At 46.6% G+C, this 22,874-nt stretch overlaps 1 protein-coding gene across 1 annotated transcript in view; it reads left to right on the forward strand.

Moving 5' to 3' along the window:
* Positions 1 to 22,874, forward strand: part of LOC119456765 (beta-mannosidase) — a 55,770-nt gene that overhangs the window by 1,725 nt on the left and 31,171 nt on the right. Inside the window, exons 2-9 of the mRNA XM_049669069.1 lie at positions 9,465 to 9,611; positions 10,311 to 10,459; positions 11,402 to 11,607; positions 13,350 to 13,420; positions 14,455 to 14,663; positions 15,755 to 15,902; positions 16,945 to 17,087; positions 20,339 to 20,515. Of these exons, the coding sequence (XP_049525026.1) occupies positions 9,465 to 9,611; positions 10,311 to 10,459; positions 11,402 to 11,607; positions 13,350 to 13,420; positions 14,455 to 14,663; positions 15,755 to 15,902; positions 16,945 to 17,087; positions 20,339 to 20,515 (1,250 nt within the window). The remainder of the gene's footprint in view (positions 1 to 9,464; positions 9,612 to 10,310; positions 10,460 to 11,401; positions 11,608 to 13,349; positions 13,421 to 14,454; positions 14,664 to 15,754; positions 15,903 to 16,944; positions 17,088 to 20,338; positions 20,516 to 22,874) is intronic.

Here is a 22,874-nt window from a genome sequence, read left to right on the forward strand (position 1 = left end):
CCGTCTGTTTAAATGTGAAGCATTTCTTTGTCAAATCGGAGCCAAGGTCAGAGCAAGCTCACGTGCAAGGACACGCCAATCTTGTCTCCGGAAAATGTAGGCTGATCCCGTAGATTGTGCAGCTCGAAAAAAATTACACCATCTTCCCGAGGGGAACCATGCGCTGATGCGGAGCATCGCGGTCGTTATAACGGCGTTAATTACGTTGTTATTACGGTGTTATTAACGTTGTTAACTTGGTGTTATGTACGCTTACGTTGAACTTCACGGTCCCGAACCTCAGGTTCTGCTGCTCGACGTTCACGAACCAACGCGGCTTCCCGTTCTCGAAGGTCGGGTTCCGCCGCTCGCTTCGTACGTTTACGTTGAACTTCACGGTCCCGAACCTCAGGTTCTGCTGCTCGACGTTCACGAACCAACGCGGCTTCCCGTACTCGAAGCTCAGGATCCGCTGCTCGACGTTGATGTTTCGAAGCGGCTTCGCGTTCTCTAAGTGTGGAATCCGCTGCTCGACGCTGACGTTTCGAAGCGGCTTCGCGTTGGCGAACTGAATCTGGATCCGCTGCGCGTCGCCGACGTTTACGTTCCGCGTCGCGAACTCTTCTCTGCGCAGCCTTGTCTTCAGAGGTGCTCGCGGTTCTGTTAATGAACTGGCTGCTGCTGTTTGAAGATGTGCCATACAGTTCGTTGACAGATTCGTTGGCGTCCATTCAGCGCATCGGACGGCGCAGCGTGACTAAACCGAAGCAGCAACTGAGGCAGCGGCGCATGCACCGGGTTTATATAAGCAGCTGGCGCGGAGAGGAGGAGGAGGAGAGAGAGGCGCGCATGCGCGCGCTATCGCACAGGTGGCGGATGAAGACACGGAGGGAGAAGCGCGTTATCGAACAGATGGCATGGAGACGGGGGAGAGGAGGAGAGAGGCGTTATCGCACAGCTGGCGTGGAGAGAATGAGGAGAGGTGCGGACGGACGCCGACGCCAACGACGCCGCAGGACAGGCCGCCGCTATAAGATGCTCCGCATCTAAAAGCCACCGGGCATATTGCAGACACCGGATATAGTGCGAATTAAGGCGATGGTGTGACCACGATGGCTTTGACTAGCCTGTAGATTTCGCACCCTTACGGTTCTTAAATTTTTTAAGCATTTTGTAGCGAAGAAGAGGGAAGGTCCTCACCAGCGCTGTCTAGTGGGTCAGTCTCTCCAGTGCATTGCTCGGACTACGCCACTCGCGCTCGGGGTTCCCTGAACTGATCCAACGGTCTGCCCTAACGCTAGCGTGCTATAAACACCTTTACAATTTATAATTTTTCAAAGGCACGTTTACAAAAAGTCTCAATATATGACTGAAACGTCTGATCTTTAGGACATATCGTGGTCGCGGTTACACAGCCCTCCGGTAACACTTGTGCAATTCGGCATGGCATAGATCTCTTGGGTCCGTTTCCTCGGTCATCTTCAGGAAACAAATACATAATCATCGCCACAAATTATTTAACGCGCTATGCTGCAAGCAAAGGCTCTGCCTCGAGGCGAGTGAGTTGAGGTGTCGATAATCAACACAACATCGCCAGGTCTTGTCGTTCTTCTTGACCAGCACAACAGGAGCGGCCCAAGGACTAGAGGACGGTTCGAGGATGTCCTTGGCCAGCATTTTGTCGACTTCTTTTTGGATTATGATGTGTTCCGCAGTGGAAACGCGATAAGCGCGCCGGTGAACCGGTTGAACATCGCTGGTGCGGATGGTGTGCTGAACAACTGATGTCTGACCTAAAAGGTGATTTTCGAGATCAAAGATACCGGAATATGATAGCAAGACCCGACGAAGATCTTCTTGAGAATGGCTTGTTGGGCTAGTTGGTACAGAAGATCTTCTGTTTGCGTAAGCGGGAGGTCTGCTGATATCATTTTTCCGAAATCGGCACATGGCGACGAAGTGGCTGTGAGAGAGCCGGAAACAGTTCAACCACTATCGACGGATAACACGGAGATCGCGCATTCCTGCAACGACGACACGGTGGCAAGCGCGATACCGGCAGGTAGCACGTGGGTAGAAAGGCCAAAGTTCAAAAGAGGCAGGCAGGTTTTGTTGTCGCGTATGGTAACCACAGTGGACTGTAGGACGACAGAGTGCGTCAGGACCACGTCGAGAATCACGGAAACAACGTATTCACCGTCACATACAGGAGGAGATGGACTTAATGGGACGTACGTGGAGGCTTGCGGTGGCAGGTAGAGGAACTCGACAGAACATAAGCGGCTGGGAATGTCCGATAGTACGTGGGCGTCAAAAGGAGTTCCAGTTGAAGAACACCTGTGGAGCAGTCGATAAGGGTTGAGTGCGTCGAAAGTCGAGGCCGAGGATCACGTCGTGGGCACACTGCGCAAGCACGGCAAACAAACCAATGGTCTGATGGCCAGCAATGCACACTCGGGCAGTGCACATTCCAAGAACGACCGACAAGCTGCCATCAGCGGCCCGTACTATGCTCTGAATCGCGGGCATAATCCCTTTGCGGAGCTGAGTATGGAGGGCAGCGCTCATTATTGAAATCTGCGCTCCGGTGTCTATGAGGGCCGTAACGGTAACGTCATCTACTTGAATGTCCAGTACGTTCCGGGCGTACGTACAGTCAACAGAGGATTTTTATACTGGGTTACTAATGCAGCGTCAGCTCCGAGAGCTGCATGGTTTAGATTCCGGAGAGTAGGTGCCAGGCCGTGTAGGGGACGATGACCAGTATGGTCATGGCGATCGAGATCGATGGCCTTGTGGGGACCGTGAGCGACTAAACGTGGAGTGTGGAATGGCGGCATCGGAAACATGTGGATCAGAGTGAGGGGAAAAACGTCGAATGTTGCCTCCCGGACGACGCCAAGATAGTGTTCCAGTTTGAAGGCGACGACCAGTGGCAGTGACGGGCACTGTGTCCAAAGCGAGAGCAGTTGAAACCTGTGGCGTAGCCAGAAATATTGTTCGGGGGGGGGGGGCTCAGGTTGCAGCGCGGCCTCCTTCTTATAGAATTTGTCGAGGGATCAAATGCATGAATAATAACTTCATTACCAATGTCATTGTATATTAGATGCTGCAAACGAATGATTGAACGCTATGCACTGTCAAGTAAAATATGTATTTTTTTATTAAATAATATAATCGTATGCCCCAAAAAATGTGTCAGAAATAACTGATATCAATGCTTCCGCGTTTTTTTGTCTATTTAATAAGTAAAGAAAATATCACGCAAACTTAGAACTATATCAGTTCGAAACCAGCAAAGCAGTGCATGCAGCTGATACGAAAAAGTAAAGGCCATGAAAAGAATAAGTTGAGGACAAATATTTTGATGAATCTTTGTCATTCAAGAACCTTGTTTACATTTTTGTACATATGCAACGGCCAAGAAAAAACCTAAATGACACTGTCCTTCGTTGCAATAGATTGCGCAGGAGTAGCTGTAACCTGTCGTGTAATGTAATTACACCGAGATTATACTCGCAACAGTGAGCACAAATAAAAAGTAGGAGTTCTGCAATATATACATTAGAAATGCGAAGGTTGAATTGAATAAACAAATGCGAAGATACAACTCGATAAAGCGCAAAAAAGATTCGCTGGGAACAAAGTTCACTGCTTGTATACACAAAACCTCGCAACAACATATTTAAAAATACGTGTAAGTATGCAATAAATGTACCTATTTAAGCAAACGTCACTCTATATAATGTGTCAAACAAAACAAATAAACATGTTGCGCAGTCACAGATAGTAAACTTTGCGCACAGAAAGACAGATGATCCAGGCAAGAACAAAACTATGATCGCAGAAATCGTGATATGTACTCGGGCCATGCGGTGGTCGCGACAGTGCCATATGGGTAGAATAATAGAGGAATAATGCAGAAATCAGTACGAAAATGTGTAATTTAACTGCCTGCACAGCGCCAACAATTACTCTGCACCCAAAATTAAAGGAGCGTATTGCTTCGTTTCAAACAAGAAATAAAATCAAGTAGCTAAAAAGGAAAGAAAAGGACAAACGAAAGCCACAGATGATGCGGCAAGTTGAACTACCCAATATCCGACTGTGTTTTTGGCAGACGCCGCGTGAGCCGGGCTTTCAATCAGCAATGTCGGTCAAAATTGGTTATTGTTGCCCTCGTAATTTTCGTATTCGCATGATAATTTTGATCATGATGCTAACTGCTAGAATAAACAGCGAAAATTTCTGCGGTTTTAAAAGCTTATGAACAGGCATACGTTTTCATAATTAAAAGCTTACGGACCTGAAGGAACAGAGCTTTTTACTTGCATTGATTTTTGCTGCTTCGCTATCTAAAGGACAAACTTCTCTCGATGGGGAAGTTGAGCGAAGCGGTCAATGACTCCGGACACGTTGATGCCGACTTCTCTGTGGGTGTATAGAAGCGCCAGCCCATAACCATGCGTTCCACAGACATTGTAGAGCGCATGTAGTTTTTTAGTAAACTCTTGTTAAAAAATATTCTCTCTGTGCTGGCAGTAGTCACTGGAAGGGTGACTAGACTCTGCGGCAGTATTTACACATTTACATAGAACCTGCAGTGGCAATCAGAGATGGGCATCTATTCTGATGCTACAACCTAAAACACTCTGTCGATGTCGTTGTCATACTTGTTTAGGTACCTTGCACAAACAGTAGGCTGTTCGATTCCAGCGATGTCCGTCATTTCGTCAGGAAGTATGGAGAAGCAGCCTGCTTTTGCATCTAGGCTTTCTTTGATAATTTCACCAGAAATTTCTATACTTTGGTTTTGTGCATCAGGGCTTAAATACGAGGCATTACTGGGGCTACTTTCCAAATAGTTCTTCAGATATGTATCTCCACAATCAGCTCGCATGCGAAGAAGCGCTCTGAAAATACCAGTATTTTCAGCGGGGAGCGCTATGCTTAAATCCATACGGCCACTGTCCCTGTGGCCACCGAGAGCCAGGCCTTGTCGCCCGCAAAAAAAAAAAAATAATTCCTCAATAATAGGCCGTTTACTTTCTTCTGTTTTCTCATATTTTACATTGCCTGCCCTGGTCCAGTTGATCGATCACATTGGGCACGCTTCCTGAAAATGTTTGGAGAAAATTATCAGCTGCTAGCTGACAGTCACGGTGATATTTAGTATTTTCGTGTGTGTGGAAGATTGCGAGTGCGTGCTTCCATTTCTGGAACGGCCTGGACACGAGGGCTCCAGTGCGCGCATGTTGGCCCAAGTTTATAAGAACATTAACCCCATAAAGTTCCAGAATTGAAAATCCTTTAAAGCACACCTTTGGAAATGTCAGTGCACCTTTCGCGTCAAAAGTTTATGAGAACTCTATACCCATAAAGTTTTGTAATTGAAATCCATGCACTCCGTGGATTCCGCGGCCGCTGCGAGATGCCGCAACGCGCCCGCTCGCCATCGAAAAGCCCTTGAAAGTTTGTGCTCGGATGGGGCTCCTTGCGTTACGTGACTCCAGGTGCAAGGGCGTTCCCACGAAATCCAGCCCGAGTTCGCAATATTCGTGCCGAAATATCTTTTCGAGCGTGAAAACGACATTGTACACAAAATCCAGAATGATTCCCGGCGTCGGTGGTAGTTTAGGTCGGCGGTGCATGCCAGCACGAAAAAATTTCAGGGGGGGGGGGGGGGGTGCTGATTGGGCTTCAGCCCCCCCCCCCCCCCCCCCTCCTGGCTACGCCCCTGGTTGAAACATATGGGTCGGTCTTCTGCCGTCCTCCAGTCAACCGTGTTTCTGTAGCGATAAGCGTAGACCAAGTTCTGGTTGACGTTTGTATAGGGTTACGCTCAGGTGCACGGATAGAACAGACGGCCGATGATAATCCCATGTTTGCGAATTCCTGGCGGACTACTGCTTGTATGAGCGACACGGTGGGCAGGTTGGCTGACCAAACGTCTGGAAGAACGGCCGTAGGAGTTATTTCTTCGAGCTGGCGGCGAACAGTGCACGTTACATCTTCCGACGCTGTAGCCTGTGCAGGCATCGGTGGGTCTTTGCATGATGATGTGGTGGCGGTGTAAGGTAGCCGAAGGATCTGGCGGGTGATGCGGCGACTCTTCGCTTGTTCAAAGCATTGGCATTCCTTAACTATGACGTCGACCATTGTACAGTCCTTAAATACAAGTAGATTAAACGCGTCGTCGGCTATTCCTTTCAAAATGTGCGATATCTTGTCAGCTTCGGTCATTTTTGCGTCAGCTTTTCGCCAAACGCCCAGTACGTTCTGTATGTACGAAATGTACGATTCAGTGGTCGTCAGGACGCGGGATCCCAGTTCCTTTTTGTGGTCTGCTGACGGTCAAATGGTCTGCCGAACAACTCACGCAGCTTCGCCTTGCAAGCGTCCCAACTTGTAAGATCTTCTTCATGCGTCCGGTACCACACGCGTGCCGTTCCTTTCAGATAGAATATCACGTTCGCTAGATAGAATATCACGTTGGGCACACCTCCTGCGGTCGCTGACGCGCTCGTACGTACATGTCGATCCACTCTTCGACATCCAATCCATCCGTGCCAGAAAAGGCTCCCGGGTCTCGGGGGTGCAAAAGAATCACAGGAGCCGGTGGCTGCTGCACCGTCGGCACTTCGCTGGTCATCGCGGAGCAACCAAGACGACGACCGCATCAAAGTTCCGTGCTTGGTTGACGTAGCCGGCACGTTGGCAGGTTTACCCTGTACCTCCACCAAAAAGATGTTACGGGAATAATGTTTATTTAGAAATTATACAAGGTTACAACAGCCACAAGCCGCGGCGACGGAGCAAGGCTGTAGATGTAGATGTAGATAGACTGTCGGCGCACCTCTGGCCACTTCGTCGCCGTCGTCTTCGTCTGACCGACAGTAGCAGTCCCTTCACTGTCTCGTGGCAATATCTTACAAGACTACCTAAGTGAAATCGCTTCAGTCAACGCAATAGCTACTGACGCTCCTCTGTGCAATGAGAAGGAAGGCAGGAGTGGAGATGTCTTCTGAATCTCTTCAATGGTCTTTCTGTCTTCGCTTTCCTGACTTCACGCGCACATTTCTGGCAGAAATGCTAGAGATTGTATTAGCCTTTCGAAAAATTACCCACAAAGCTTCATTAGCTGTTATTGTGACCGACTCGCTTTCTGTATGCACATCACTTACTAATTTTTCAAATTCTCGAATTTCACAATTCTGATAGCATTTCTTTCACTGGTTTCTCCGCACTTACAACTTCGCTCACCTTGGGAACAATATCACTGCGGATTGTACTTGAATGAAATCATGGATGCACTCGCACCCCTCGATGGCCAAGTTATCTCTGTTCGGCTGACTTCCTTTATGTAACCGCGGCTAGCTACAGAATTTCTCCGTATTTCAAGATTCCTCAAAATCCGTCCTCACCTCGTCTGCTGACTTCAATCATCTGTTTTTACCCTGGAATAATAATCAGTGCTTCTAAAGAAAATTTGAAGTTTATTTTACAAGACTGCGCTGCCGTATCCCGCCGCTAAAATTTTTTTTACACACGTATTGTCTGGCTTGATGATCTCTGTGTTTGAGTTCGTAAATACCTCCTCAAGCAGCACCCAGACCAGCATGTTGCAAATGACTGGTTTCCTCTTCTTGTTATTGGTAAAGCTAGAACACTATTACTCAAGTTGATGGTTAGCTCTGTCTTGGTGTCGGAAAGACCGTGTGAACACGGATGAAAACGTGTGGACAGCCCGTCGTGTGCGTTCTGTGGTTCCTACGAGACACTTGAGCACCCTAAATTAGAGTGTCCTGCTTTCCTCACGCAGCGTACATCACTATTGAGGGACTATAGTCTGCTTGGCCTGCAGTGTACGATCCTCGATGATGGCCTCTATCCGAGTGGAGGCTGTGCTTTTCGACGCGATCACGCACATCGCGCTCTGCTTACTTTGCTACAAGAAACTGACTTCGCTTCCCGTTCGTACAGAATTTATTGCTTTGCGAGGAACGAAACTTTCGTGCTCTTGCTTTTTATTTTTTATTTTTCTTTACAATTTTTTTTCTCATTAGTGTGAACTTCGCGTTCTTCCTTACCTTTTTTGTCGTAGTAATAATAATAATAATAATAATAATAATAATAATAATAATAATAATAATAATAATAATAATAATAATAATAATAATAATAATAATAATAATAATAATAATAATAATAATAACAATTTTTACAGAACTTTTGCAATATACCTGAGTCTCCTGATAGTTTTGATTTACCTATTTTGCCAGCGATTTTTCTTCCAAAGAAAAATTTGACAACTTACATTTCACCAACTTGGGCTATCACTAACTTCACCAGTTATTCTCTCCCCTGGGCCATCTCCACTGAGACAGTCATGCCTATACTTACATTGCTATTTACACCTTTATTACAGAGACGAAACGGTTACCTCAATAAGCTTTCAAAATTATCTATGGAATCTTTATTCCATTTCAATATTTCATCTCAAACTCAGTTATATGTTTCTTTTCATTTCTATATTCTTTTTCTCAGGCACGCTCTAATATTGGCAGTTTCATCTTGGTTACAAGCTTATTAAAACCGCTTGTGAAACCACCTGCTTCTTGGCGAATTACCCCGTAGTGGGCATGAGCCATTGATGGGGAACAAAAGCAAGGATGGCGTGGCATGTGAATCTGGCGAGCCTTCTTATCTTTACGAGCAACGTAGTGGGACTAGAACGATTTTCATTGAATGGGCGGTGGACAGTCAACAACAGCAATGGCTGTAAGTGCGCGGTATTTTATATGCGATCGAACGTAGGCACACATGCGTGTAAATGTCACAGGTCCCTTCCCTACCTCTACCTTTGGTTGTTGAAAATTAATTGCGCATAATAAGACAACTTCCTTTTTTGTTTGAACAGCACTTTCGTAACTAGGCGATCCCTGAGAATAAATAGCGACAGCTCTACTGTTGGAGTTAAAGATGCAATTCTGTAGCAGCGTTGGGAGTCAGTTTAGATTATTGTGAGCAAATTACTTTTTAAGCCTCACTAACATTTAATGAACAAAATTTTATTTATGACAGCAGCAAGAAGGTGTGCGTGAGATTTAGAGGTGCTCTTGATTTAAATTGCTCTAGAACAAGTCGTTTCTTGCAGTAAGTCATAAAATACACCTTAGTTTTTCGCTGCATGGCCAAAGAAACGAACCAGAGCGCCTAAGAGCACCGCAGTACCAATTAAGTCAGAATATGTGCACGTATTTGGAGATAAACTGGCTGCTAATTAGTTAGCTGGAGTCTGTGCAAGAAGAAACAAAAATAGAGATACATCAGATGGTTCTTCTCGAAGGTATCACGCAAAATAGGTTAACAGGTAAAAGACTATGGGTTGCACTGGAAATACAGTAACTGTCAAGGGACGTGTACCTGCTGTCACGTATCGTATATCACGCGAGGCCGCCGCACTCCTCTTCTTTAATATGCAGCCATCAGCGTACCCAGCACTGTGCCTGGCGGGATTTACACGGATCTCAAGATGGCGGGTATAATAGGTGAACCGTATTACGGCGACAACGATTTAGATTACGAATGGGTTGGTCTCGAAAACTGGACATTCTACAGAAGCTTTGCAGGTAAGCTACTCTAAGCCTTCCCAAGCGTTCGCTACGTTTCAACAGCAGGCATTCGCAAGACACTGCAAGGAACTTGTTCGTGAACTGATCAGAATTGGAGCGTTAACCTCTTGTGTTGATATGACTGACTTTTGAAAACTGATCGCCCAATGCTGTTACAGGACACTGAAGAGGCCTATCTGTACGAGTAAATTCGGTTTCTACCTTAGCGAAGCACTTCTACTCCGCATGAACATAAGCTTGGCAAGCCAGAACAGACGTAAAAAAAAAAGAAGTGAAAAGACAGGTGCCCAGTTCACTTTTGAGTTAACGCACAAGCTCGGTAGAACGTCACGAAATTTGACCGCGCCAACTCGGTACAGTAACTGCTCATAGGTAGTGAAGTTCACTGCATTAAAAAATATTTACGATACCTGTCAGAAGTTCGAGAATTATTCGTTTCCTTAAAATAGCCTGGGGTTTTAGCTGATATTATTTGGTTATGTTGAAACGAAGAATGCGATAAAAAACACTCTAATCATCGGTGCCCAAAGGTTAACTTCTTATGTTAAATTATCGAGTGTTATTGACGTTAGTCGAAAGCATTCAAAATTGAAACACTAAGAAGAAAATTAAAATGTCCTTTCAGTGACATCTCTTCGCTAAGCCAAGTGCCAGATGCCCTATGCTAAGATTTTGTTGTTGCTGCCATGTTCACAGTTCCCACGTACATTTTCAATTACCGCTCTATAAGGCTCGTGGCTCACGGTATTGACACGGTCTGTGTGGTGACTCTGAACGGCGTCAACGTACTAAACACGACAAACATGTTCGTCCGCTACGAAGTCGGCGTGAGATTCCTCCTCAGGGTGAGCTCTACGCCTACGCCACTTTGAGCGCAAAAATGATGCGTTGTTTGCTAAAGACGGACGCAATGCTTTACACCCCATTTCACTAAGCGAGACACGAGGTTCACCGGAAGATGGAGACCTGAGGAGGTATTCTGTAAGAGTCCACCTAGTGGACACGTCATTTCGTCTGCTACTGAAGCGCTGATTGGCTGTGGCCCGTGCCTCCTGCTAAAGCGCACCCCAGCTCAGCCAATCAGAACTTCAGCAGCAGATGAAATGGACATGTCCACTAGGTGGACTCTTACAGAATACCTCCCCTGACGTGATTAATAAGGGTTGGAACCAATGTTCCGACAAGGGGCCAAGCAGTGGTTGCCCTGACCAAGACAAGTCATCTTGCATAGAAGCGTTCATTCCAGCCCTAGACATTATTTTCTCGACCAGTGTTTGCAATTGCACTAAGTTTCGCCGAACTCTTCCCCACTCGGTGTTAGTGAATTGTTTGAAGGGGTTCCTCTATAGGGACATAGTGGTGGCTTGCTTCATGTGTGAAGAAACACGATGCACTTGGAGTATAGGGACGTTTACGGGGCATTTAACTTTTTCGCCTATAAACGTTTTATGGCTGAAGATTCATAGCTCGTGTTGACAAATTTTAAAAGGCCTAATTGGTTTGAAGGCTTTTTTTTCTGTTGTGTCGAAGCTCCTTGAGTGTCACAGTGAGAAACGGGATGGTGATGGCGGAACGAACGAAAAAGACCAGCGATGTTGATTGCGTAACTAACCAAAGATATAAATTTCTAATCACACCTTTCTGTAAACGGAAGCGCTTGTATTCGCCTATCATTTTTTGCTCCGCCCCCCGTTACTCACTGTACGACTGAAGTTTGCGCAGAACCTACCGGCCGAAAATATTTCACGCTAACAACGCATCGTGCTTTTTTCGACCCGCAAATGTAGAGCAACAACAGCATCGTGGTGAGCTGCGAGTCACCTGTGCTGTACGCCCTTCGTAAGCACGAAGAGCGAAATAGATCGTCGCCCCCTGTGTTGCCGCTGTGTCCGCCACCGAATCAGAGGGGACAGTGCCACGTGAACATGATCCGCAAGATGCCCTGCTCGTTCAGCTGGGACTGGGGGCCGTCGTTCCCGTCCACAGGAATTTGGTCAGTACAGATCGAACTGCATGCTAAGTGAAATATTAGACTGTTGCGCTCTTTCAGGTTTCTCATGTGAGGTGCACAATACCTCGCTATAAAGAAGTCACAGAATGCATTTAAGCCCGAAACAAGGTTGAATGCCTCAGAGTACTGGAAGGGCATTTGAATGACTGGGTTTTTCATTTTTTTTCGAGGCGGGCTTTGCCAGAGGCATTTAAATTGCACCGAAAGAGACGGGGGAGAGTTCGCTTGCTCGCGGCAGAGCTGGTTGGTTGTCTCCTGCTGCGGATGTGTCTCCGTTCTACCACTTTTCCACGTCCGACGCCACTGGGCCTTGTTACCCTCCGTACGGTCCTTGGCGGCCCCACTGTTGCTATTACGCCCTGCAGAGGCAGTGAAGGCTTACTTTCTTGACTGGCTGCAGCGCCATCGGAGACCTGTGGTACTTCCCTGTACGAAGAGCACAAGGCTAAATTTTCCAAGGACGACCAGGCCGGCTCGAACCTTATAAGCTTAGTCATAGCAGGATCTTTTTTTTAATGAAAAATAAACGAGACATGTCGCGCGCCATGCGTTCCACTATTTTCTAGGGATCTATATAGCATGCCATACGCATGTAGTGCTCTTTTAACCCTATTTTGAAACATCTAACAGCGCTTGGGCAAAAGTAAGCCACAAGCAAATGACCATGCTGATGTCGGTTAAGCCGCCTTGACTTGTCATTCTGAGACGAAAAGAAGTCGCCCAAAGGTATGTGTGATTAGGAGAAAACTGAAATTGAAGCATCTTCAACGAAAGCATGCATGAAGCATGAAAGGTCGATTGTAGAAGCCACATTTGACGGCGTTCAAAATTGATTGCATAGTTCAGTAAACCGGAAGCACCATTAAAGATTAAATTCTGGGGTTTTGCGTGCCTAAATCACGATCTGATTACGAGAAACGCTTAAGGGTGGGGGGGGGGGGGGGGGCGGATTCCAGATTAATTTTGACCACCTACGGTTCTTTAACGTGTACCGATAACTACACGAGTGCTTTTGCAATTCGGTTCCGTCAAAATGCGGCCGCTGTGGCAGGCGGTCGTGACGTCACGCTCAGCACCTGACGTCACGCTGTGACGTCGCGCTCAAAACCTGTGACGTCGCACTCAGAACCTGTGACGTCGCGCTCATAACCTGTGACGTCGCACTCAGAACCTGTGACGTCGCGCTCAGAACCTGTGACGTCGCACTCAGAACCTGTGACGTCGCGCTCAGCAGAGCAACGCCATAGTCACTGGGCTACCACGACTGGTTGAAAACACCATATTGATATCACCTGCTCAAGGACATGCTGCCTCCTTCAACGAATTCCATCATGCTTTCTTAGGAGCGTTTTAGAGGTTTTGTTTTTCCTTGTTTAGAGTATACGCTAAAGCCTTAAGCGGGTAATAATGTTATGTCGTAGTTTGGTGATTGAATGGCTGACCCTCAAATTAAAAAAAAAAAAAATTATGGGGTTTTACGTGCCAAAACCAATTCTGATTATGAGGCACGCCGTAGTGGGGGACTCCGGAAATTTAGACCACCTGGGGTTCTTTAACGTGCACCTAAATCTAAGTACACGGGTGTTTTCGCATTTCGCCCCCATCGAAATGCGGCCGCCGTGGCCGGGATTCAATTCCGCGACCTCGTGCTCAGCAGCCCAACACCATAGCCACTGAGCAACCACGGCGGGTTGACCCTCAAATTTTCTTTCTTTCTTTGACAGGAAACCTATTGAATTAGAGGCCTACAACGGAGCTGTTATTCGAGACGTGACGGTGTCGACGACACCACAAGGTGAGTTTACTGGGTGACCCACTGCAGAAGCGCGAAAGCACACTTCCCGGGACCATTACCGTTGGCAGCAACAAGAGAGAGAGAGAGAGTGATGTTAGTTACAGTTAGTGCAGAGAACTCGACCTGAGTTGGTGCGCTTTTGTCTGCTACTTTTCACTGAAGAAGAGACAAAAGGGAGTGATAGTACAAAAGTATAGGAATGAATGATGATGAGGAAGTAACTAACACTATTCCTCAAGCTCAGATGTCGGAATACTGAAAGGTGCAGCTAAAGGAATACATATGCAAAGGCTGATATATATATATATATATATATATATATATATATATATATATATATATATATATCAGCCTTGCGCTTTCTAATAAGCTTTTGCCCAGCGCTGATCCTTCGTAAAAGTTTTGCTCGAAACCTTGTATGCTACAAGTATTCATCATTTTACTACAAACACATTAACACTTACCGCCTTGTCGGTTCGTGCGCGATATTATTAACATATATCATACAAGAACCGATAATGTCTAAAGCAGCAAACTTATACAACATACTGAAGCGAGACTTTCCCTCCCTTCAGCGAAGTACACGCTAATTGGTCATTTATTAGTTATTTTAGTTTCTTTACTTAATTTGCGCCTACGTGGGAAGAGCTTGAATTAAGTAGTAGCTTATGCATGCTAATGAAACATACCCATTTCTTGTTTACTCATTGAATGTTTGATATTCATTGTGTGTACTTAAAGACTTTGTGTGTAACATTTGCACACTTTCCATAGCTGTATATCTGCGTATACGCACGCGCACCTACTTTTACATTGTACGTGTAAAGCATGCTGTCGCTTCTTAATAAATACACCATATTCGCGTAAAGTTGTCACGTGATTCCTGTAGAGCGGGGAGTGCATAATTCCGGTCAGGCCATGTTTTGGCTTTTTTGAATGTGCCACACAGCATCAGATATCATGGGTGAATGTGCATGATGTCGATTATGAGGATGATGGTGATCCTGTACCGCCACTTAACCTGCTCCCTATAGGCACGGCATACGGAGGGTTCAGATGGGTCATCGACGTCGGCGTGTTCTTCAAGCTATCTCCACGAGCACCAAAATACGGCACCATCTCGATCAGCCTGGGCGACATATTTTTGCGCAGTAAGACAGTTCGCTTTAAGAAGTCGGAATATCGCGCGGAATTATTTCAAGATTTTAATGGAATGGAGAAAATTCCCGTGGTCGTTCCGGAGGTGAGCTCTTTTCAGGCTTTGTTTTCACCGCTCTTGTATCGTACTAAAGTTGGGTGCGTTGGCGTGAAGCAGCCCTGTTTTTGTCGCGGAATGCATAATACCATTTTGCTGTAGCTTTTTTTTTTTTGCATAGTTCAGAATTGCCTAGAAAATATCTTAAGAAATTACATTTACAGTAGTTTGCTTGCATGGTCGCAGAGAACTTGCAGCTTATATATAAGCTGCTGGATGTTGAGTTGCGATTTTGTGAGGTCGCACAAATCTTCCTACTTTATTTTGTTGTGTTTGTGGTCATGTTCAGACACATATACCAGGGACAGAACAAAGGTCAGCTTGCGGTAGGCGCCCGAGTACTACAGCATGAAGAAGGTGCTGTTATTTGTTAACACTGGAGTGTCGCCGGCATGGGTATTTGCTAGGGATAAGAACCAAGGAAGGGCACAAAGGTTGTTTCGGATGCATGGAAATGGTTGTACAGATGCGTTCGGTGCCTTGAATTAACTTGATGTAACTGCGCGCAAAATCGAGTAACTCTATATCAAGCCGACATTGTGGCGCCCATCTAACGAATATAATAAAATTCGCTATAAGCTTCTTTTTATCGGAGAGACGGGAAGCGCAAAGCGTAAACAAAGTACATGTAGTCTACTGAAAGAGGCCCGATGTTGTGGAAATGACGTGCGAAGTGGTGTTGTGTCATCTGCTACGATGGACAGTCAAAGGCAACGAGGGAGTCCAAGCAGACGTTTATTGAAACGAGAAACAATGTGCTGTGATAACTGCTTCATTGAGTGACGAAAATGATGTACTTTTTTGGAATCGAATTATCCTAATTATGTAATGCTTTGAATAATTTGCACGTACGCTACATGCGCACATCTATACGGTGTTTTCTGGTGTTGGAATGGAGGAACACCTCCTGTACAGACAAACCGCCGAACATTGCGCGTTGAATCAGAACTTCCGTTACTGGTTTAAAACGCGTGGACTCATGCTGCTTATAAAATCCTCTTTAAATTAACACAATAGTTATGATTCATTATATTGTTATTGATATTGAGCAGCCAAAGTGTGATCTCCTGGTTCTGTAGGATATAGCAGTAGAGCGTTGGTGGCCGACCGGCTACGGAAGCCAGAAGCTCTACCAGCTCAACGTGACTATGTCTGTCAATGACGAGCTGTGTGACAAGATCATCAAATTCGGGTTTCGCACCGTTAAGCTCCAGGAAGGGGCTATAGGTAAGAGCCCTCCAACATTTATAAATCATCGTCTGTTTTTTTTTAAAAAAGATACTGCTTTATTGTTTCGTAGTTGGTGCGGCCCATGGCCTACGGGCGCTTTTTTTTAGCGTTCGCTTTGTGCCAAAAGTATAGTGCAGGTCATGGTTCATTAATTATTTTTGTATCACTTTCTCGTGTTGACAATTGTCGGAAGCGATCAAGAGAGCTTGGTCTTTGGCAAGACACATATAAAGAACACTGAAATCAGCTTGTTTACATATTCAACCTTGTTCACATTACAAAATAATCGTGAATTAACAACCGCGCAACGTGCCCGATTCTCTGCTCTGCAATATGTATGCCTCTAACCAACAGGTTGTAATATGTTGGGTGCCTGGGCACAGGTGTATAGAGGCTAATGAGCTTGCAGATAAAATGGCAACTACCATAGCAACAAAACCTAGCAATTCGTCCATACCCATTCCTGCCACAGACTTGAAGCCATTCTTACGCAATAAACTCCGAAACTATTGTCAACACTTATGGGATCAACAAACATTGAACAAGCTTCATGTAATTAAGCCACTTTTAACTGGCCATCATTGACAAAGTCACGACGATCAGAAGTTCTATTTTGCCGACTGAGAATAGGGCATACATATGGTACAAACTCATACCACGGCCGCTGGATAAAAAATAAGGTACCTTCTTTTTTATCCCGCGGCATTGCTCATACCTTTTAACTTGGCGCTCTTTGGCCATCCCTGGCCCTTGCGCCAAAAACCCCCATACATCATCATCATCATCAACGTGCCCGATAGTGCTCTAACATTTATGCATCATCAAAACAGACGCTTGAGTCCATTTGTTGAATGCATCAATAAAGATAAGTCGATACCACAAAAAAAGTTCATATAAGACTAACATGCGCCCTATCTCTCTCTCTTTTCCCCTTTTCTGTTTCCTCTTTTTCTATTTATATTCAAGTAGAATGATTCAAAGGATTTAATACGAATAATTTTTCTTTCTTTGTTCCCGTTTTCCAATGCTTGTTTCTTAGCCGAAGCCGCTGATGGCACTGAGTTCTACTTTATTGTCAACGGTGTGCCAATATTCGCCAAAGGGAGCAACTGGATTCCAGCGGACATCTTTCCGGAAAGAGTTACGGAAGAGTACGCCAGAGAGCTGCTGCAGTCCGCGAAGGTGCGTTCACCCAGTTTGTGGTCTCCGTCTCGCGGTGCTCCACGGGGAGTCACCTAGACAACCACACGGGTCCCAGGATTCGAGCCCCTCAGGGGGACGATCAGCTCAGTCGCGTGTGTTGCGTGTGCCCTAAGCGGACAATCGTTCGGTCTCCACTGAGAGTGACGCAGAGCGCCGCAAAGAGAAGGCCCAGAGTACAAGGAAGGCGTTTATTGGACGACTATTTCGGCGTTGACTAACTGTTAAAACCTACATGTGGGCGGTGCGCATGAGGCGGAGCTCTCGCAAATCAAGGGTGGCGCAACAGTACCAGAGAATGCCGTAACATGCCGCTATATGGGAGGATGGCGCCCAACGACCGTGCCACCAGGGCAAGGTTCCTTCAGCTCGGTATGGGCGTCTTGCACTGAAGTTTGAGGTATAGTAGCGGCGCCTGGTGGCGGCGAAAAACGTCATCTGGGTAGTACCAGCTTGGATAGCATTGAGCCCTGGCTGTGGCGAAGCACGTTTCTGGCCCGCGTTTTGGGTCGATTCGCACTTTTTTCTGCCCTGTTTCGAGTGCGAAAAGGCTCGTCACTTCTCACAGACCATGGCGACCAGGCTGCGAGCTGGCCGCAGCCTATAGTTTTACAAAAACGGACTCTCCGTGTGCCGTGGCACGTAATGCTGGAAGCAGAAGACATCGGCGAAGCCGATCCAGAGAGACCTAGCTCAGCCTCGAAAAAACGTCACCGTCGTTATTGCTGCGTCGTGGGCTGCCATGAACAAGACGGCCTGAATCCCAACATCAGATTCTACCGTTTTCCTTCAAGGCCTCACGCTGCGGAGAGTCGGGCGCGCTGGATAACTGCAGTTCGTCGCGCTGGGTAAGAGAAATGGGAGACCGACATAGCAGCAGGCATGGCTGGTGATTCACGATCCGAGACCCGGCCACAGCGACAATTAACAATTCGACCGGTGCGAAGTGGTTAAGTGACCAAGTGTGTGCAAATGACCACAAATGGTCGGGCTGATTCGGTGACAATTCACTACCCCAGTACGAGCAGCACAGGTTAGAGAGTTGAATGTGCTCATCCTTGACCTCAAGCCAGCATGTTGAGGCAGCACAGCAAGGTAGTATTGATTACAGCACATCGATATTCGAGCGCTGTCATTAACAGCTACATCAAGCGAGCAGTGCACGAGCGCGCGCTGCAGCGCGATTCGCGCGTACGTACGTTAGTGCGAGCTTATATGCATTGCATCAGTTATTTATCAATTGCTAGACAGATGGCCACTACTACAGCGCAGGCATAACTACTTGTCTAGCGGCAAGCAGTCAACAAAGATTGCAGGAGACCTGCCGTTTCGTGGCATGTCGAAAGACCGCTGCCGTCGCGGCGCGTACGATCGTGCGCTCGAGCAGTTCGTACACCGCGGCATGCTGAAAGACCGCTGCCGTCGCGGCACGTACCGTCGTGCGCTCGAGCAGTTCCGTACACATGTCTGCTTATCGCTGCTGTGAATTCATTTATAGAAAGCATTTCCTCGCGTTTGTGCGCCTGAATCTAGCAGCGTGCAAACCTTACCTGAAGTTCAACTTCGCAGGAGCGTGACTCGTTTCACTTGCGATTGACACCGCGCGAAAACTTCGCCGCTTATTTCTTGAACGGCGTACACGTATTCGGGTTGCATAATTTCTTGCCTTTACGCAGCATGCCACCCATGGAAAAATCTTCGGCGTCCGATATTCGCTGCAAGCTATGGTACAACACAACCGAAAGTGGCGGGTCCATATTGTAAACGTGCTTGCCGAAGCAGACGACCGAGCTTGGTACTACCCAGTTTCGGATTGAGGGCGCTTTTTAGCACCATTTTTGCAGCGCCCCCTGGGCAACGCAAGAGCCCCATAGCCTCCGAGGGCGACCCGGCGCAGTACGGCCGCGCACGGGAAGTGAGCCGCGTCTCTTTGGCGTAGCCTCCAGAAAAGAGGCAGCGAATAGGGAACTGGCCATCATTGACAAAGTCACGACGATGTGAAGTTCTCTTTTGTCGACTGAGAATACATATGGTACAAACTCATACCTTTTAACTGGCGCTGAACCCCCCCTCCCCTCTGTGGCAGATGTGGCGAAAGGCTGACCGTGCTCCACGTCTTGCTGGAGTGCCGGGAAGCAGAAACATCGACCGTGCTACCGTGCTACCGTGCTCGAGCCGATGCACCCGCCTCGGCTCGAGGACCCCCGGTGGGGGTCGGCCAGCCAAAAGGCCGACCGGGAGAATCGGAATTCAGTATGCGTTGTTTCGCCATCCGGGAGCTTCTCGCCGCGCCTCCGCTCCTCGGTCGGCTCGAGCCTCCCAGGAGTTCCCACCCAACCAGATCAATGGGGTGAGCCCCTGGTCCATTTGGGGGCGGACAGCAGCAAGTGCTTTACGGTCCCGCTGCTGTATACGGCACCCTCGCAGTAAAAAAAAAAAAAAAAAAAAAAGAAGGAAAACAGTGGCCCGCGCGCGCGAAGTTTGAAAGCGTCTTCGCCGCGATGCGGTCCCTATGTATGCCGAAACCGTGCTGCGCTATGGCGCCTTAACGAAACGGTCAAACGCAATCCCCACAAGCTTGAATTTAAAAAAAATAACCTTAATTTAAAACAGCAGTGTTGTGAAACAAATGCTGTTCTTCATTTGCAAATTCTAGAAGTTTAAAAGAAGGTTGTCTGTGATATATAAATTCAAAAGGAGTGTTTGAAAAGGCGGACATAACTTGAAAGATATACCTCTGCGTTAAATTTACTTATTCACGATAGGGAAGAATTATTGGCAATTGAATACGGGTACGTTAGTTTAAATACTACAGGCGCATGGTATACAACATATACCTAAACTGCATGTTGCCATTGGTGGGTGAAATTACTCGAGAGGTTCCTTGTTTCGGGCAAAATCAGCCGTCACAGATTGGGAGGAACAATAGCGCTAATGACCAATCCGACTTAGTACGTGTTTTGTTTTGTTACGTATTTGAACGTTTAACGTTGCCTGCTCAACCCCTAACTCACTGTTCTCGCCTGAGTGCAGCTGAAGTTTCCCGTCTTCACTTAGGACATTAGCACTGTAATCTTTTAGATAATGACATTTACTGCGACTATGAAAACGACAGGGTTACTGCAAAAACATGGATTATGCAGCTTTGCAACGGTAGTCAGCTTTATTCATAGGTGTTCGGAGTTGAAAAGAAATGGCGCATGAAAAAAAAGCATGTATCTTCATATGTGCAGGATGCCAATATGAATATGATTCGTGTATGGGGCGGTGGTATTTATGAGTCAGATTACTTCTATGATCTCTCCGACGAACTTGGGATTATGATCTGGCAGGACCTGATGTTCTCTGTCAGCCGCTATCCCGCAGACGAAGCCTTTCTTCGCAGTGTTGCCGCTGAAGTGCAACAACAGGTAAGTGGCGCAGCATCATAGTGGCATTGTAAGGGCTTTCTGCATGCTTTATAAAAAGTCACGCGTGTCGTGCACATTGGAAGTTTGTCACGGCTACATCGCAAACCATATGCCCAAGTACCGTAATTGCAAGCACAATGGACGCAATTTGTTTAAGGGCGGCCTTACTCTTGGGAAACGGGAAATGATGAAAGCTAGCAGTTCAGAGTGCTTCCTCACAGTGACTTTGTTTACAAATACTGCCATCTTGCATAATACGCAAGACATAGCAGGAGTGGGCACATAATTGTTGAAAACAAAGATTAACACACATGCTTGGGTAGTTGAATAACAAATTGATCAAGAGGCCATTCACGCAAGGACCGCTTCAAGGTTATTCCAAAGTTCTATGGTGTGGGGAAAGAAGGAAAACCTCGAACAATCCAGGGATGGTTTAAGGGGAACAAGGTTCAAGGGATGGGTCCGCCTGGTACGGGGTGCTGTACAACTTGTGAAAACAGTGGGGGATAAAATGTGGGATTGTTGGTTAACTATTTTGTGGAAGATTATATTTTGTGCTCGCGATTACATCTGATTGCTAGTGGTGGCAGGGGTAGCTCGGCTGCATAAAAGGAAGGCGAGAAAAGGCGGTCATAGCGGCGAAAAATAAATCGAACAGCCTTCTTTTGCACTGATTCGAGTTTATGTACATCACAGACTAGATGAGGGGACCAGACAGTGGGCGCGTATTCAAGTATTGTGGTGCTATAACGTAAAATGATTCCAAACTGTTTTGATTCCAATTTCTGCAATCAGCCTCCACGATTGGTCAAAACATTTTCGGGCCACTCCCAACTTCGCCTGTCTGTCACGCGACGTCACGAAAACTGAGATAGCTCCCCATCTGATATAACGTGTACACACTGATTATGCATGATTAACCCACACAAAAGAAAAATAATCATTCCTGATTCGATGCCTTTTCACCATTAGCCATCTGCTATTGGTCCAATGTTCTCGGGCTACGCCTACTTCACGTGTCTGTCACGCGACCTCACAAAACCGCGAAAACTCACCACGTCAAAGTGACGTGTACGCGAAAAAAATGCATTAATATGCCGAACAAAACTGAAACTTTTTCTGAATAGCCACAGACTGCCCCGTTTCGAAAGGAATAGAAGATGGCTACCCGCCGATCGCTCAGGCCCTCGCTACTCGCACCTGCCGGTGAGCCTGTATTTATTTGCCCATGATAAACCTTTTTGCGTGGCAGTAAAACGTTATCTAGCCCTTTCAGCATGCATACGACATCGCTCTGCCAACTCTTCCTTGCTGAGGATCCGTTTTAGCGGCATTCTTATCCTTCCGTTGCACGCCGCCGCAATTTTCGACCAGCCACCGCAAGCTAAGTAAGGCGAAGCGGACCAATCGGAGAAGCCTGCACCACCATCTTTATGCGGTTATCTATTTTCAATGTGCTGGCTTGGCCTAGAGTGTACTAGATAATGGTCGAGTGGGCCGAACGGCGCTCTCCCGCTGAGGCGCCGCGTGTGGAAAAATTTTGCGAGGGCGCTGCGAGCGAACTGGATTGGGGCGGAGACGCGCTCCGCGGCATATTCAACGCACTTTCGCTGCGGGCGCCGAGGCCGATTGCGCATAGTACGCTCTTAAAATAGTGCTTTATTTCAACTGCAAATTTATGTTTACGCCATCTTGCCAAACATATATATTTGAGGCATGGATTATACAACGCGTCGTCTTCAGTTTTGCTGTCGTTGTCAAGCGCGTCGTCTGCTAGCGAGCGCGCGTTCGCTACGCGGACGCTGGCGGAGCCCAGTTTTTCTCGCAGAACGTCTTTGTAGTACATTTGTTTTTATGTTTTAGTTGCTTTTGTGCGCTCATGACTCTTCACGGCGGGTACCAAAGGTAGTTTCAGTCAAGTGAACCATTGTTTTTAACACTGTCTTCTAAAAGCAACTGGCATCTCTGCAACATGAAGCTACGTACGAAAATTTTATTATTGATAGCGTGTCATTTTACGCGCGCTTCTTGTCGGTGGATATTGATCAGGAACAATGATCGAAGAAAACAATATTAAAGTGAAATAAACCAGGTTTATTAGCTACGTGGCGCGAAGAATGACCGATGTATTTCTACGGAATTAAATCAAAGGGTACATTGAGAATGGTACAAATGGTACAGTGAGAACTCCCGACCGTGCACGTTTGCATACGAAACACACGTATTAGTGAATACTGCACATAAAACTCTCATTCGCAGAAATATTATTCATAGCAGGCAATTGAAACTATATATATATATATATATATATATATATATATATATATATATATGAAAGTGTTATTGATATGCTGTACGA

This window comes from Dermacentor silvarum, chromosome 6 (genome assembly GCF_013339745.2).
Source record: "Dermacentor silvarum isolate Dsil-2018 chromosome 6, BIME_Dsil_1.4, whole genome shotgun sequence".
NCBI lineage: Eukaryota > Metazoa > Arthropoda > Arachnida > Ixodida > Ixodidae > Dermacentor > Dermacentor silvarum.